The 16538-nt window shown below is 34.3% G+C and overlaps 2 protein-coding genes across 4 annotated transcripts; one reads left to right on the top strand and one right to left on the bottom strand.

Moving 5' to 3' along the window:
* Positions 1-11413: 11413 nt before the first annotated feature.
* On the bottom strand, positions 11414-11821 carry LOC113782081. Its single transcript, XM_027327992.1, has one exon. It carries the CDS (start codon positions 11819-11821, stop codon positions 11414-11416), a length of 408 nt encoding a protein of 135 aa, XP_027183793.1.
* Positions 11822-13225: 1404 nt separating this feature from the next.
* LOC113783570 (pentatricopeptide repeat-containing protein At5g66520-like) lies at positions 13226-15963 on the top strand. 3 transcript variants are annotated; one of them, XM_027329751.1, is made up of 2 exons: positions 13226-15406; positions 15792-15963. In XM_027329751.1, exon 1 carries the CDS (start codon positions 13338-13340, stop codon positions 14670-14672), a length of 1335 nt encoding a protein of 444 aa, XP_027185552.1. In that variant the 5' UTR covers positions 13226-13337; the 3' UTR covers positions 14673-15406; positions 15792-15963. The 3 variants fall into 3 exon arrangements, with proteins under 3 accessions (XP_027185552.1, XP_027185551.1, XP_027185553.1); XM_027329750.1 differs by having other exon boundaries at positions 13226-15141; XM_027329752.1 differs by lacking the exon at positions 15792-15963 and adding an exon at positions 15750-15790 and having other exon boundaries at positions 13226-15141.
* Positions 15964-16538: the final 575 nt, after the last annotated feature.

Below are 16538 nucleotides of genomic sequence, written 5' to 3' on the forward strand. Positions count from 1 at the left end.
GGAATAGTGTTATTCATGTTGCACCGAAGCAAACTATAAGGTGGCCAATGGCCATGCAGACGTAGCCGGCTATATATAGCCAAGCTTACTTTTACTCGTGCATTTGCTATGTTTTGTATTTCTTAGCCCTGTCCCTTAGGAGCAAACTCAAAACAGCGAAATCGCTAAATAAGAAGATTTAGGAGCTAAGTTTCATTGGTTTCTCGTTTATATCTTTGGTTTCTTGTTCATCTAAGAAATATTTGCTTGCAGGAAATAACAATATATAAAGTTCTTGCCGAAGAGGCGTTGATTTAATGATTAAAGTTAAGAGTTAGGTATAAGAGGTTTTGAGTTCAATTCGCTTTCTCCCTCTCCGTTTCTTAAATTTCATCATTCCCTTACTTTATAAGAATAAAATGTATAAAATTCTTTTCTCTTTTAGTGTTCTTTAATTCCTTAGTTGAGGATGGGCAAATATTTCGATGAAAGCACATAAGTTATTGCAGTAGGGAGGTGGAGTCATTAGACTTGAATAGATATTCAAGAAAATGAAGCTTTCAATAATTTTGAAATTAATAAGTGATGATATACAAATTCTGTTGAATCTAGACTCTGGAGGAAAATTAAAAGCTTAAAAGCTGCCTCTCCCTGCCCAACTCAAGGTCCACTATTTTAGTTTTCTTTTTTTTTTTTTTTGCAAGTCCACTACCTTAGTTTTATTAATGTAATGCCTAATTATTATTGCTATACTTAAAATGGCTATACTTGGCTCTGAAAGCAAAGGGTTTTAATTCAACTTACATATAAGTTGACAGTTTTACCTAAGAAATCCTCAATTAGGAGCCTTGGTAATCCTAGTGCGGTTTCCAAGTTAAAAATTTCCCCAAGAATAAGGCAGCTGCTGCCATTAGGCACTTCTTAAGAGGATAAAACTTTCTCACTTAGCCACCCCAAAGACTGGGAAGCTTTTTGCTCCTACAAAATACATATATAGTTCTAGATGGGATCCTTGATAATGAAGCCAGGATCGCATTTGCAGTAAGTTGAAGCAATTGAAAGAAAAAGAAAATTTCGAAGCAAATTGTCTAGGACCCTTGTCCAGCTATATATGTTTAGAAACAATTGTTCAATGCAGTTAACAGCCTATATCAAACCTTGAGTTTTCGAACATGAAACAAACAAAATTCTTATATTATCCATTCGAGTAAGAAGTCTCTAGTTGTGGTTTCAGTACTGTTATCCTTAACCAAAAAATAAAAATAAAAATAAAAATAAAAACATAAAAAATAGCATGATCATAATCTGCTATTCTAGCTAGAAATCGCGGTCTAGGCTTGAAATGGTTTTAGGTTTTTAATGCTTTAAAGATGGACAAATGATCAGGTCAATAGAGAAGAACCTAATTCTAACCCTAATATATATCAAGTTATAAGGTGACATTGGTTGAAATAGTACATTTCTTCAACCCTCCATTTACTTGGCTAGCTAATTAATATTGCTTATCTTGGTCTTATTGTAACGTGTTACACTTTAAATTGCTGCCTATAATATTTATTTCTTTTCAAAATTTGGATCGAATTGACACACTAGAATTCTTGTTTGATTGATGATTAGGACTGAATATTTATTCTCGTTATTTCTTAATTAAGGACATTATGAGTTAGACTGAATGCATGTGTTAATTACCAATCACTGAGGTGCTTTATTTCAAATAATCACAGCAGTTAAAATCAGATTCCTATCAGTAATCGATTAGAGAGCATTTTAATAATTAGCCAAAGCACTAATTTAATAATTGAACTATTTGATTTAAGGCCTTAAAAGGAAAAAAAAAAAAAAAAGAAGCAAAGACAAAGAATTAAGCAAGGAAGGGTGTTCCTCCTAAAGGAAATGTAGCCTGAAAAGAGTTTTGCCGGGACTTTTTTGTACAAAAGTAAATTAGTACATTGTGAGAAAGTCGATGCAACTTTTTAATTATGATCCCAGTTCTTTTTTTCCCCCCTAACATCGCAATATAGCCTATGGGTCCAAGAAACCACTTTTTGTATTTTTCCAGTCTCCAAATATTTTTTTAAAATAGGCAGGTGAGACTTGTGTTTCAGGAAAGAAATTAACCATGGGGGTAAAACGAAAAGGGGAAAGCTCAAATACTTGTTACTGTTGAATCGTTTCTTAATTAAATACTAGTTATTTTCTTACTATTGTTGGCAAGAAGACAAGTGTTAGTGATAAATTATGAAAGAAGCCTAAAATATATCGATATATATATATATATATATATATGTAGAGTCAAAAGGCTAAAAAACAATGCCATGATTGCAGGCAAGAAAGAAAATCAATTCGTTTGATGAAATTTTGAGCATTAACATTGGTTTTTCATTGAGGGTAGAACCGTATTTGGATGATTTGATTAAGTTCCAAAACATCCAAGTATTTTGGCTTTTAAACCTTTGAAGACAGAAATTCACAAACTCATAGCAAGACCAATGCGTATTGGTACTTTTTTTTTTTGGATAAGGGAATCCGCAGCAGCTATCTGAAAATGCGTATTGGTACTTGTTTTACTTTAACATTAACCAAAAGAGTGAATAAACTGAACCATAGCTTCAGTTTGTGCTTTCAAAGTGGGGGACAAACGAGACTACATTTACTTCCCTCCATTTTAAATTTTTATCTTGTACATGTCAAAGTATTTATGTTACAAGTTTTTATTGTGAAAAAAAGTAATTTTAAAGTGAATCAATGAGAATTCAATTCTCGTAACTTGAAGCTTCTACAGATCTAATTGACACTAGACGAAATTAAGTGGGAGATTTCGAATTTGAAATCTCTCGCTCACTTCTTTCTCGCATACCATTCAATCCATCCCTCTTCTCCGGTGTAATGGGTATATGTATTTTCATTAATCGGAAATATTATAGTTTTGGAGGAAAATGAGAATCAAAGTTCTAATTCCACCTTCTTATCCTAGAAAAGTTGAGTACAACCATTGTATGTTTTCATTCACGATTGTTTACTCATTGAAATTCGGTTATTAAAGTGCTTCATTTTAACCACTACATACCAAGCTACGTATGAGATTGATTTCTACTTTTCGTAATTCAATTGAGTTTCGCCTGTTTTGCAATTTATTTCTTAGTTATAAATCGCTATCGAGCAATTAAACATACATCTAACTTCTTCTCTTTTTTTTTGAAAAAAAGGACAATGAATTACTGATTTTTTTAATATCTCCTTTCCTAAACCAAATCGAGAGAAATAGAATGAACTTTTTTCTTTTTTGGGTTGGAGGAATGAACTCATTGTAATTCCAGATTATTTGAATCTTTTACTAATTTTTATTTGCAAGCAGCTCATTGGATAATAGTTTCAACTTTAAACTACCTATAAAGGATTCTTGTAAAAGGGACGGGTTTACTTGTAAGCATGCCAAGAAGAAGAATAAAATTGTCTACACAACTAGCTAGCTTATGGGCGAGACCTTAGGTGCCTTGCAAATCCTTCAAGTCAACAAAGCATAATCAAGTATGCATAAGATTTAGCACAAAATGGCGCTCAAAACTGATTGAAATGACTTGTTCATCATAGTGAACAAACTAAGGTATGTAGATGATGAAGACTTGATTTGATTGATTCAAAAGAGGTATCATGCTAACAAAATGGACGGCCAATTAGGCCTTTTGATGCTAAAATATCAATAGGGCTCGCATGATGGGAAAGAAGAAGGTTTAATGATCATCAAGTACGTACAGTGGACCACGAATGCAGCACACAAGACTTTGGCATAAATTAGAGGATTGCCGACAGAATTACAATTATCTCTGTTAATCCCTTTTTTGTTGAAAAGCCAACAAGCTCAAGTATCCCCACTTCCTAAGCTATCTATCCATGATAAGTAACTCCGTTTTGGTGCCCCCACCAAGTTACTACTTACCAGTTACCATTGTCCAAGAGTCGCTTGTTGAATAGCACAGCATCCGATCAACCACTGTATTTGCCCTAGTCTATGATCAAGATAAAACTTCTTCCCGTGATACTAGGTTTTTGACCCGTTGAGTTTTGATCCAGTGATCAGAAAGAGTCTCTTAGATCTTTTGTACATGTACACTAAGTCGAGGGTTCAAATTTCGATGTATCAAGGAAAAGTGCAGTGCTTCCTTTCGTCAAAAAATCTAAAGAGAAAATTATACAAGTTACTGGTGATGACTGGGCGAATATAAACCAACGTGCGAAGTAAATGCCAAGTAAAATTAGCAGTAGTTCCTCCTGTTTACAAGTATTTAAACACAGACGCAAAGTTTGTTCATAGGAGATTTCCATTTTATGGTGTTGGTTGTGTAATGTCATCATCACAAGTTAAACGCTAATGGGAGAAAAAAAATTTTGGCGTCCATACATGCACACTTTTAATATCTCCTTCAATAGAAACGTACGAATTCTGAAGTACTCCAATGTGGCTCGATTCTACAATATTAGGAAAAGAAATTATAGGAGATACACTTAATAAAAAGTAATTAAATATCAAACAGATGAAGAACTCGAATTTTCTAGGCATTTTTGTTGTTTACTTTAGGTTGGATGTCAATGTTGTGTACATTTTCGTTTGGTAATGTAACTCAGGTAAGGTCATTGTCCCAAGTAACTATCTTCAGCTTTATCAAACATGTCCAAATCTCCAACTCCCTTGGCCGTTGTACCTTCGGCAAGGCGGCGGGGCTCTGATTTGTCAGCCAAAATAATGTCCACAGACAATGAGATTACAGTTCGATGAAGTGAAGATTTTTTGGTTAGTGGTCAATTTACATCTATGGTAGAAACGAAAATAAGATCATACATATGCTATAGTTAAAAATGGCATCATGCTTTTTGATGATAGGATTTCATTTTGTTCATGTACTTTTGCAAAAGTTACAAAGGAAATACCATATTAATAGGGAAAACAGTGGATAGGGTATCTCTCGAAATCCTTTTTATTAAACTCTTATCCATTTAGACAAGTATCGAACGAAATCCTAACGCATAAGCATACAAGTTTTATTTTATTACTAAAGGTGTTTACTCGCAGGCTTAGATTAACCATCCAGTAACCTCTATTCAGTACTTAAACTTGTCAAATCGTTCATGAAATAAAAATACACGCATCTAAATAGTTTAAAAATCTGAAAACTAACTTTTGACGAACTAAAAATTGATGACATTAAAATAAAAATATTCCATTAGAATAAAAAATTGAGATTGAGAAGTATGAGTTTAGTGAATGACTAAATCTAACTGTCTAGGAAAGAGTGTTAGGAATGCTCTCACGGCATATTGCCTGTTGCGCTGTGTCATGGGTTGTGTTAGTTCTATGCGCCATTGGGCTGTAAAATTGAGTCTTGAGAGAACATTTACATATATATATACAGCACATAATTTAAATTTGAATTTAAAATTCAAATATTATATATGTGTCATAATGTTAGTAAATCTTAATGAATAATTCATCCACCGTCTAATTAATCAAATTAATTATCGAATTTTTACATGTGAATATCGGATTTTATCTGCCTGTTGCCATCCCTAGATGCTATTAACAATACTTTTTTTTTTATATTTTCTAATGACTTTTAACGAAAAACAGTGAGAAGAAACCAGGTGTCTCGATTATGGGGCTCACTTGATGTCATCATCTGAATAAGTATTGATAATTAGAAAATAAGAAACTTGTATGACTAATCAAAACACATCATTACGTTAAAAATGACCCCTTCGTGTCTTGTGAAAATGATTATTGAAATTTAGCAGCTACTGCAAAAAAATTCTAACTGTACAGCTCAAGACATCTTGGACGATTTGTGTGGGAGTCCTTTATTTCTTGAGAGCTTGATTATTTCACCTGGAAAGTGCTGTTGCAGAATTTAAACTTCTACTTCATCAAGTAAACTAATGTTTTCTTTGCCAAAAATGATATACTGATGAGGATTGATTCAAGCATTTGCCTGTGAGGTTGATCCATTAGACTTGGTCCAATTTGCCAGCCCTGAAAGCTACTTTCAGAAGAAAACTTCAGAGGTGAAGTGCACAAATAGATGTCGAAGATTCTACTTCAAACAAATGCATACGAAATAAATCTATAAGCATATATGCATCTTCTGTGGGGTTGGTGTTCTCCTTTTTCTCTCTCTTTCTGTTTTTTCTCTTTTCCATTTTTATTGGGCTGAATGATTCTGAGGTGATCGAAGATCGATGCTGTCAATCTTGACTCATTATAACAGCTGACCATTTTGTTTTGCTTGATTAAAGCACAACTGGGATTAGCCTCGAGGGGTTAACACACTTGAGAAGTAATCATCACACCATCTAGAAGGAATCAAAAGTCCTTTTTTTTTTTTTTTTTTTAAAGAAAAGTCATTCAATTTGAAGAACATTTTCTTGCTGATAGTCAAAATGGGGGAAGCCTCTGTTAGCCTTCCACGAAGGGTTTTTGCTCACAACTTCCAACACACCTCATTTCTTGGTTTCATCTCAAAGAATTTCTTGAATGGCCGGGAGTGGTGATGAAACTTGACACTAGCATTCATTCACAGTTTTGTCTATCTCCACACATGTTTCTAACACTCGTGCATTTTTGTGTACATTTTCAGTTTCAAAATACTAGACAACATTATTGTCTTTCAATTGTGCTATATGTATATATATATAAATTCCAAACAATAAACTAGCTAGTTATTGAGTTTGATATTTCAAAGAACTAAATTTGTGGCTCTGTGTACATTAAAGTTAGAATTTGTGACACTTGATCTTCTAAAATTGCCCTAACATATAATTTGACATTAGGGACAAAAGAAGTTCTTCCAAATTCATCGTTAACCTTTCCTTAATTCTTATCCCTATATTTTAGATTTATCATCCATCCCTTGATAAATCTTAAACAGTACAAAGAAGGATTGCCAGAGTTTTATTTATGCCTTTTAACTTTTAAAATTACAATGTCTGCAATAACTGTAAGTGTATATAAGATTAACTCTTGATTTATACCAATATAACGTAGTCTTCATCAACCTTGAACCTGAAGACCAGACAAGGCTACCCACCATAACTATAAGCACACTTCTTTGCGCCATCCCACTTTCAAGTTTCCACTTGAATCAGGCGTACAAGCTGGCAAATTCAATTATATTGAATTGGATAGATTTGTTTCCAAGTAATGACACTGATTTGTAATATGTCGGAAGCCTCAAAAGTACCTGAAAGAAGCAAATGACAACGATGAAAGCAAACAAAACGTTGGAAATCTCTATGGTCTATTTTCTTTGCAGTACCTGGTTCTGTTTGCTTTTGCTACAGCCTTCGGGGCATTAGAATAAAGGAGAATGTTGGTTTTGATGTTAGCAAATTCAGGAGAATTACTCGTAATTTCTTCTCAAGTTGATTGATCCATTTACAATGAATGCAACCCAAAAACTGATTAGCAATAGCAACCCAGTGATGTGATGGTGGGCAACTGTCCCCCCCCCCCCCTCCTCCTCCTCCTCCTCCCCACAACCCCCAAACCAAACTCCCTCCTCAACTTTACAAAAATCACAGAATAGGGTTGAAAGTTTTATAAAATTTTAGATTTCTTTCACAATTGTCCCCTCTCAATTTTAAAAAATACTTTAACAATATTGTCCCCCTATAATTTGGAAACTAGTCATCTCTAAACAACCAAACCAATTTCTTTCTTTTAAGTATCTCTACTATGGTCCTATTAATTGAATTATAGGAAGTAGAACAAAAACCTCAAAAAAGAATTCTTTTTTATTTCATATTAAGTGTACAATCTTGCTCCGCCACCGTAGTAACCAAAGTTACAAGAATCAGCTCTGGAGGAACTCATGTTGGTCAAAATTAGCAGGTTATTTACAGTCATCATTGCTTGAATTGGAGGGTTAGCAAGTTCTATGATTTCTTGAAACTTTCTGTTTTGTCACTGGGGAGGAAAAATCACCATCACCTCTTCCCCCCATAATTATTTTTTCCAAAAAGAGACCCCCTTTTTGCTCAGTAGAAATGTCTTTCTTCGTTATTGAGTTCTTCAACTTACGTGAGAAAAGGGACAAAAAGAGATAGAGAAAAGTATTAATAGCTCCAACGACACAGCCAATGCAATTAAAACAAGAAAAAACACAAACACTCAAATCTAATGATGAATTTGGCTCTATTTTCGAAGTTTATATGAAGAACAGAAGAAGTCGATCTCAAATAACTTTCCTTTGGCAAGCATTACCAAAACTAAAAAGCATGAGAGATAGCTAATTCATACTACATTTCTTGTGAAGTTGGGTTTTGAACTATATGATATCTTTTTGCTTGTGAATCCATTATACAACTTAAAACCAAAAACAGAAAGATAGAAAAGAAATCCAATTACTTCAAGTTATCTATAATTAATGCTTAAGGAACAACAATTTGGACATTTTGACGTGGCTGTTACATATTATAAGTGTTCTTTAGTATTTCATGCATCTTGGTTAGTGAGTGAGACATGCTTCAGTTTGTAAAAAATTATATACATGCAAAATGCATGGGATGTCACAATGAAGATAAGTATATATACATATATATATATATATATATATATATATATCACTTTAAAAGGAAATAAACCAAAAAAAAAACCAATTTGTGAGGGATAAAAGTTTATTTTTGCTAGCTGTGCTCACAAGGGATGTAAGTAACCATTAACTAGTTTTAGGCACCCAACAATGAGTTTGTCTTAATTAAGTTGACAAACACACTCAATTTGGCTGAAATCTCTCACAAAGCATCTAATAAACAAGGAGGGGAGAAATATATGGTAGGAAAAAAATGAAAAAAAGGGTTTTTGATGTAAATCATAGCAATAACAAGTTTAAGAAAAATATTGGTACTAGAATTGGGAACGCGAGTGTTTTAGTTATTTTAATTGTATAAAATGTCGAAAATTTTAATGCAGTGTCAAATTTATTGGCCTTTCTTATATTATGAAAGAGAAAGCAGAATGAATTTTTCACTAGAGTAACATAAGTTAAGGAGTTCAAACATGTAATTTGTATATGTGCATATAATGGATTTATTTTGTTTTAATCATTTGATGTCATTTAGCAAAAGTTTCTATAATTATTTTTAAGAGTAATGAAAAGCTCATATTGAAATCTAATGTATATCTCATAAATGTGACAATTACTATTATAGAACAAACAAATCATCTACGCTGTTTACAAATCTGCAAATGCAATTTGCAAAAAGGAAATTAGGATCATTGATAATTAATCCATAGTCAAATTAATAACCTACTAAAACATCTGGACATATTTCTTTGAAGTACCGGATCGGGTCACAGCCCACGTTAGTGACTGACATGGATTAAAGTCCAATCCACTTGCACTAATCTACTTTTATTGCATCGGGCTTTAGAATGTAACATTTGGGGTTTTAAATGGTCCGGATTTGAACTATTAACCCACTGCCGACCCAATAAATGGCTAGGGAGGGGTTGGATTGGAAGGTGTAGACAAAGGCCTGACAAAGTTTTATTTGTTGGGTAGGTTTTAAGTGAGCCCATTATATACTGAATCCAGGTAGCAAAATAGAAAATAACGGCAGTGGTCAAGATAGACTACAAATCCAAACATGTTAGACTATTACCCGATTAAACTTTTACAAACGGAGACTGGTTGACTATACTTGGGCTTGTTCTCAACTGATTTTTTTTTTTTTTTGGATAATTGTTCTCAACTGATTTTAGAAACATGATTTTAGTTTTTGATTTTCAAAAAGTTATTTTATTGTGTTTTCAATTGATTTTAAAATTTTAATTATATATTTTTTGGGCCTAACAAGGCTGAAAGTGAGGAGCACGTTTTGAATTGCTTTTGGATTATGATCTAACCTATTTTTTGTGAAGATAAAAATATCCTTCATAACTTAACGTAATTACTAAACTCTGGTCCGACGGTGGTTCAATCCTCTTCGATTTTTCTAGATCCCGTCAGGCCTCCCCCTAGTGTAGACTAGAATAGGAGTAGGAGTACATTATACTAGTTATTGTCATTTGATAAAAAAAAATGTAAAGGTTAGATAACTTTTTTAACTGCAAGTCTCTCTCTATCCCAAATTCGCCTCTATTCCACTTTTTCTATTTCTCATCCAACATTTAATCTTCATGGAAAAATTATTTAATAAATAAAAAATATTTAATAAGCAGATAAAGACAAATTAATTATCCTTTTTTGTCAAAATTAAGTTTAAATTTTTTTAAGAGCACTCGTACATTCATTAAAATAACTTTTTTAAACAATATATGAGTTATTAAAAAAAAAATTGATTTTGAAGAATCAATTACAAAAAATTAGCTTTTAGTTGACAACAAGTCCTTGGTTTTGTCAACTACCTCTAGAGTAGTTGGCAAAAAAAAAAAAGTCCTTGGTTTTGTCATGTATGAAAAAGAGACAACGTTACTTATATCGCTTAGATGTTCTATCTACAAATCATGGGTGAAAATAACTAAAAGATAGCGATAAAAATGCAGGATAATGATAGATTTAAAAGGATTGGTGGTTCAAAGTGCTCTGTAATTCTCAGATTCACAACAACTACTTATATCATCCCCTATCATCCTCACATTTTCATAACACTTTGGTCATCACTTATCTGCTCATATTTTCCAAACAATTTGGTCATGATTGCATCACTTATTTGTTGATGCATGTGTAGGAAATGCCAATACATATTAATTTTTTTTTCTTTTTTGAAAATTTGACTAATTGGTATTTTGTTATTGGGAATTTTAATGTAGGACGATTTATCTCTCTAGTATGGGTTTTCTTATTCAGGTTTGCTCAGATCCCTACCATGATTCATTCCAATTATCTTTTGCATGTCTAACACAATCTCTCTTGATTGATTCTTTATGCAATTTGATCTTTAATCGAGGGAAAATTCAGTTTCATTATTTGTTATGAATTAAGTAGTAAGCAAATCGCTTTTCAATTGTTCTAGCTTCTTAATAAATAGATCCTTAACTTCTCTTCTTGATAATAAATCCTGAACTGCTTAGAGAGCAGTACTTCCTATATGATCACAGAAGTCTTTCTTAATTGAATATTTTTGAATGTTAGCTTAAATTGATGCGATTAGTATGTAAATTGAAGTGTGGAAACAATAACTAAAAAAAATGAAATGTAAGAAAACTATTTTTACTTGAACAAGATAAAAAATGAGAAAGAAAACTAGAGCCCACATTAGTATTTAATACTCCATGCATGTAGCAAGTGATGATTATGTGATAACAGAAAAGTTTGGTGACACATATCATTTTTCCATGATAAATGATGAAATAAATTTCTTTTCCTCACATTGGCAAATTTTAAGCCCGATGAAGAAGAGAAAAGACCCAAAATTAAAATATGAAAAAAAAAGAGAGAAGATTTTAGAGATGAAGTGAAGTATCAACATCAGAATTTTTGTCATACATTTGAGGTGTATTCACAACCCTTTCATCATAAGACCATAAAGCACTAAAAGAAGGTTGAGCCTTCTTGAGAGCACCATATTCTGCATGCTTGTTGCTCAAGGTAAATCCCAAGGAGAGTGGATCTTCATCAAAAGCTGGTCTTGATGGAAGATACAAATTTAATTCATGATCTGTGAAGGAATTGTAGCTTCTACAGTTGGATTGCAGGATTCTTTGGGGCTCAGAGAACACCATCTTGAGTGTTTGTTTCATCTGTTCTCTCTTCTCCTTTATCCTTCCCAGCTTCTTGAACCTTTCTTGTAGCAAAACAATGGATGGACCAACAATGGCTGTATCACGATTTTGCCTATTTGGCCTTCCCATCAGAGCATGCAAGAGCTAGAATATCAGACTGATATTTCAAGGAGATGTTATTGAGGTTAGTACTGAAACCTTTGGCATTTTGCTTCTGGACTAGTTAAGTCTTAACGATGTGTTGAGAGGAGAATCGAGGGCTGTGGAACAAAGTCCGAGAAGAAATGGTTAAGAAAAGTAGAGTTGGATACTTGGAAGGCAGGAGGACTTCTTTGGTAGAGCAAAATGGCAAAGGAAAGCAGCCAAAGAAGGTTCTGCCCATTTCCAGTTCGAAGGCATGCATGATTGGTGGAATAAATGATTAGGTCTTGTTTTGTTGGGTGTGTCGGTATCCATTGCTAAGGGTTCTAATTCTAGAAATGGAGGGTTCCACTGCTGATGGAATAGTGATAGAAGAGATGAGTTTATGCAAAAAAAAACAACAAAATAAGATGGATCGATATATAATAGGAGCTGAAAAGCTACGTGAAAGATATATAGATGGAGAGTTCACCTAAGAGGATCATTTCCATTTCCCTCTTACCTATGTGATTCTGATTATATACATGTTTAGCCAAGAACATCTTGATTAAAAAAAAGAAAAAAAGAACATAATTTTCATTATTTTTCTAGGGTCTTATCCCCTTGCATGCAAAAGTTGGGATGCTTGATCTTAAGTTGGAATATTTCAAGGAGATACATGAATTAACTGACAGAAGAACCTTTCCATTTGAATAGAACAAAAGTTATAGTAACATTGTCTACTACTTTGTCTTTGATACATTGCAATGATCAAGGGTGGGTTTGGATTTTGTAGTAAGGTGTTTATGGGTTTGGATTCTGCGAACTGCAGCCAAACCAAGCATTGCAGATGGCAGGTTGACAACTTGACATTCCTATGTCAATTCATAGTAGTAGTCTGTTTTTACCGCTGGATTTGCTTTGTGATTCACTAGTATCTTCAACTTAAGAATAATTGATATATCAAGGAATTAATTTTCATTTTCCTTTCGAGTTTGGCCCTTCTTCCATCATTCTTCTATCCTTTCCCAAGACTAATGTTCTATAAAGTTTCGACTAAATCAATAATTTAGCTATCTGATTATTCTGATAGAAAACTAAGAGCCCATTTGGAATTGGATTGCCATTTTTTTTTTTTTTGAGTTTTTGTGAAAAAAAAAATATTATAACAATTTGAGGTATGTGAGATAAAAAATAAATTTAAAAAATATGTTTAAAAAAACGTAAAATTTTAATGTTACTTAAAATGCCTTTTATATTCTAGGATAAGGTCTAGAAACTTAAAATTTAAAACCCTAGTCAAGTCACAAAACTAATCCACAAGAAATCGCACATTTGATTATTAAAATTAGTACTTATAAATTAAATGGCTTCGAATTATTCCGTTGCGAACTTGCAGGTTTTTGAATTCAAAACCCCCTCCAAAAAATTTCTTTACTGCCTGAGCTAAATGTGGTATTGATTTCCACGATGAATTGATCTTCTGCGCTTCACTTCTTGATGGACGTGTATTGGTAGCAAAGCTATGCTAGCAAGCCTCTCAAACCTACTCTCGAAGCAGCCCACACAAGCGATCCCCACTGCTCAATTTTTTTGGGTTTTCAGAAATTTAAATTCATGGGCTGCGGCCATAAGAAAGGCCTCGTCGTCTCATGAAGCATTGAAGATTTATACCCAGATGCAACAGAAAAGAGTACCCTTTGATAGCTTTTCTATACTCTTTACTCTTAAATCATGCACAGTATTGAGTAATCTTCCTCTTGTACGCCATTTTCACGCACACATTGTTAAGATAGGCTTTAGTTCCCATGTTTATGTAGCCACCTCGCTGCTGAATGCGTATGTCGTGGCCTGTTTTGAAGATGCGTGTTACCTGTTTGATGAAATGCCTGAGAGAAATATTGTCACGTGGAATACGATGATCACGGGCTATTCACGTTATGGGGAGTTGGGCAAAGCACGTGTAGTGTTTGATCAAATGCCGGCGAGGGATCCTTCATCATGGTCAGCGGTTATTTCTGGGTACATGGGCAATTGCCTTTGGGATGATGGTTTGGCCCTTTTTCGTGAAATGGTGGTGACTGAAGGACTGAGGCCTGATCAAGTGGTCATTGGTTCAGTTTTACCAGGGTGTGGTCACATGGGTTCGGTTGGTTTGGTGTTTGGCAAGTCAATACATGGATTTGTGATTAAGAATAAGTGGGAACTGGATGTGGAATTAGGTACATGTTTAGTTGATATGTATGCAAAATGTGGATTCTTGAAGGATGCCTGTTTGGTTTTTGAAATGATGACCTATAGGAATGTGGTGGCTTGGACAGCTTTAATATGTGGTTTTGCACAGCACGGTTGTGGAGCAGATGTATTCTTGATATTTCAGAGGATGAGGGAATGTGATGTGAAGCCTAATGAGTTGACTTTTACAGGGTTACTGAGTGCTTGTGCACAGGCAGGATTGGTGGAAGAGGGTCGGGGATACTTTAGAATGATTGAAGAGTATGGGCTGAGGCCGAGAATGCAACATTACGGTTGCATGGTTGATTTATTTGGAAAAGCAGGGTTGTTGGGTGAAGCTTATGAGATTATAAGGGCAATGCCATCTGAGCCAAATGTTGTTATTTGGGGATCATTTTTGGCATCTTGTAAGTTGCATAAACAGTTTGAGATGGCTGAGAGAGTAATTGACCGGGTAATGAGGACAGTTAGACCTGAGAATGATGGAGGTGTGTATACTCTCATTTCTGATTTGTATGTCTTGAATGGTAACTGGGGTGAGGCTGAAAGGGTCAGAAGATTGATGCTGAACCAAAGCGTTAGAAAGGCTAGAGGATCAAGTTTTATCAGAAGTGGAACAATCTGAATTGCTAAACTCTTGTTTCCCATCCAAGTAAACCGGCACCCTGGTGGTTGTAAAGTTTTACAAGGAAGAAGAAAATTTTTTGAAAGTTCTTGAAGAAACGTAAGATAAATTCCTTTATTAATTAACAACATTAAGGACAAAAAATAAGAGATTTCCGTATGGGGAACTTCTATTCTTTTTGCACAAGGAATAAACACGGACACATGCAGATGCACACAAAACATTCCCCACAGAAGTGTGAGGAAATTGACAGAACAGTTGGGGGAAAATTGCGCCACTTCTCCAGTCTTTCCAATTGATACTGACCTCGTCCCTGACGTCACACATTTTGCTTGTTTCTCCATCTGTATGGCTTCCCGAATATAGCTACCTTCAACAAAATTCCACAGAACATTCTTCAATATTCAGTTTCAATTGTTAAGCATGGCTGTGTAGCTTGGACCACAGATGAGAATGAACACATGCTATGGTAACTATTCTTCATCCATTTGCTATCTTCCATCTCTGTCTGGCATTTTCTTTCTTAGATCTCTTGACGATGTATATCTGTGACGAAAGTATCACATCTCTTGTTTTTCTCAATTATCTTGCTTCTCTTTCTTTTGCCAATATGCAAGTTGCAGCAGCCATGAACTTTTCCTGAGGCTCTTCCTGTCTAGCTTTATGATCTGGCCTCGCTTTCATAATGTTTTCTGCCTTACCAGAAAATTGTAGTTACCAACACTGGGATGGAGGTGAGGGCATCACTATGAGCCATTCCAGAACTCCTTGCTGTACAAGTTTGCAAAATTTTTATAAAATGTGCACGTATGTTTAGCAATCTTTGCATGACTTTAGATTGTACTGGTTAAATGCTGTGTCATATGCATATGCGTGAGTTAGTGTTCCCCATTTTTGTAGCACTCTTCTGTCTCTCTGGTTCATGAAGCCAAGATCTCCTGTTTATTTGTAATAGACTTTCTTCTATTTCGTTGGATATTGCTCGTGATGACATGTAGAGTATGATATACCACATGCTATTAAATGGTGTCCTTCCTGAGTCTATGTTATTGTACGTAATTGCCTACTACAATGTAGGTTTCTGACTCTATACCCGTCCATATGATCCCGAAAATGCAGAAACCAACGGTGCCAACTAAGCTACCAAATGGGTAATTGGCCAGGAGAAGGCTAAGGATTGTGTTAAAAGGTCATTGTAAGTCGTATATTAGATTCATCTTGTACTTTACTTTGTATACCTTATGCTTGTTCTTTTCTATGTAAAGAAATTCCATTAAAGGAAAAAGGCATTGTTGGGACTGCCTTTTGTCTGTTTTCATTCATTATTGGCTTTAAATTTTGAGTTGGTATCCTTTACGAGGTGTTTGCAAAATTATGTATAGCAGTACATATTCTCAAAATCATACAACTTGAATGGAAATGAAGACTAGGTTAACCAACATGTTAACTAATCAATTGCGATAAACTGGATCGATACAAAAGATTTGAGTGTCCGTCATCCAGCTACTACTAGTTCTTTTATGAATCAATTGATTACGTTGTGAAGATCAAAGAAAGTCTTTAAGAATTTATTGGAAAAACAAGTCATGCAGGATTTCATAAATATGGAATAGAAGCACTAAAGGGTTTTTACAGTCCAGGTGCTGCAGAAGAAAGGAAAAAAACAGCCAAATTCGATCCAGTTTATCGCAATCGATTAGTTAACATGTTGGTTAACCTAGTCTTCATTTCCAGTTCAAAATGCATGAAATTCTGGATGACTTGATTTGAGCTACCAACCAACTTCTCTTCTTATTTTTGACGTTATGTACACCCCAAATGTAAATAATAGTTTGATTATCCAAGCTCAAGAGAACAAGAAAATGT

Source organism: Coffea eugenioides, chromosome 9, assembly GCF_003713205.1.
Source record: "Coffea eugenioides isolate CCC68of chromosome 9, Ceug_1.0, whole genome shotgun sequence".
Classification (NCBI taxonomy): domain Eukaryota; kingdom Viridiplantae; phylum Streptophyta; class Magnoliopsida; order Gentianales; family Rubiaceae; genus Coffea; species Coffea eugenioides.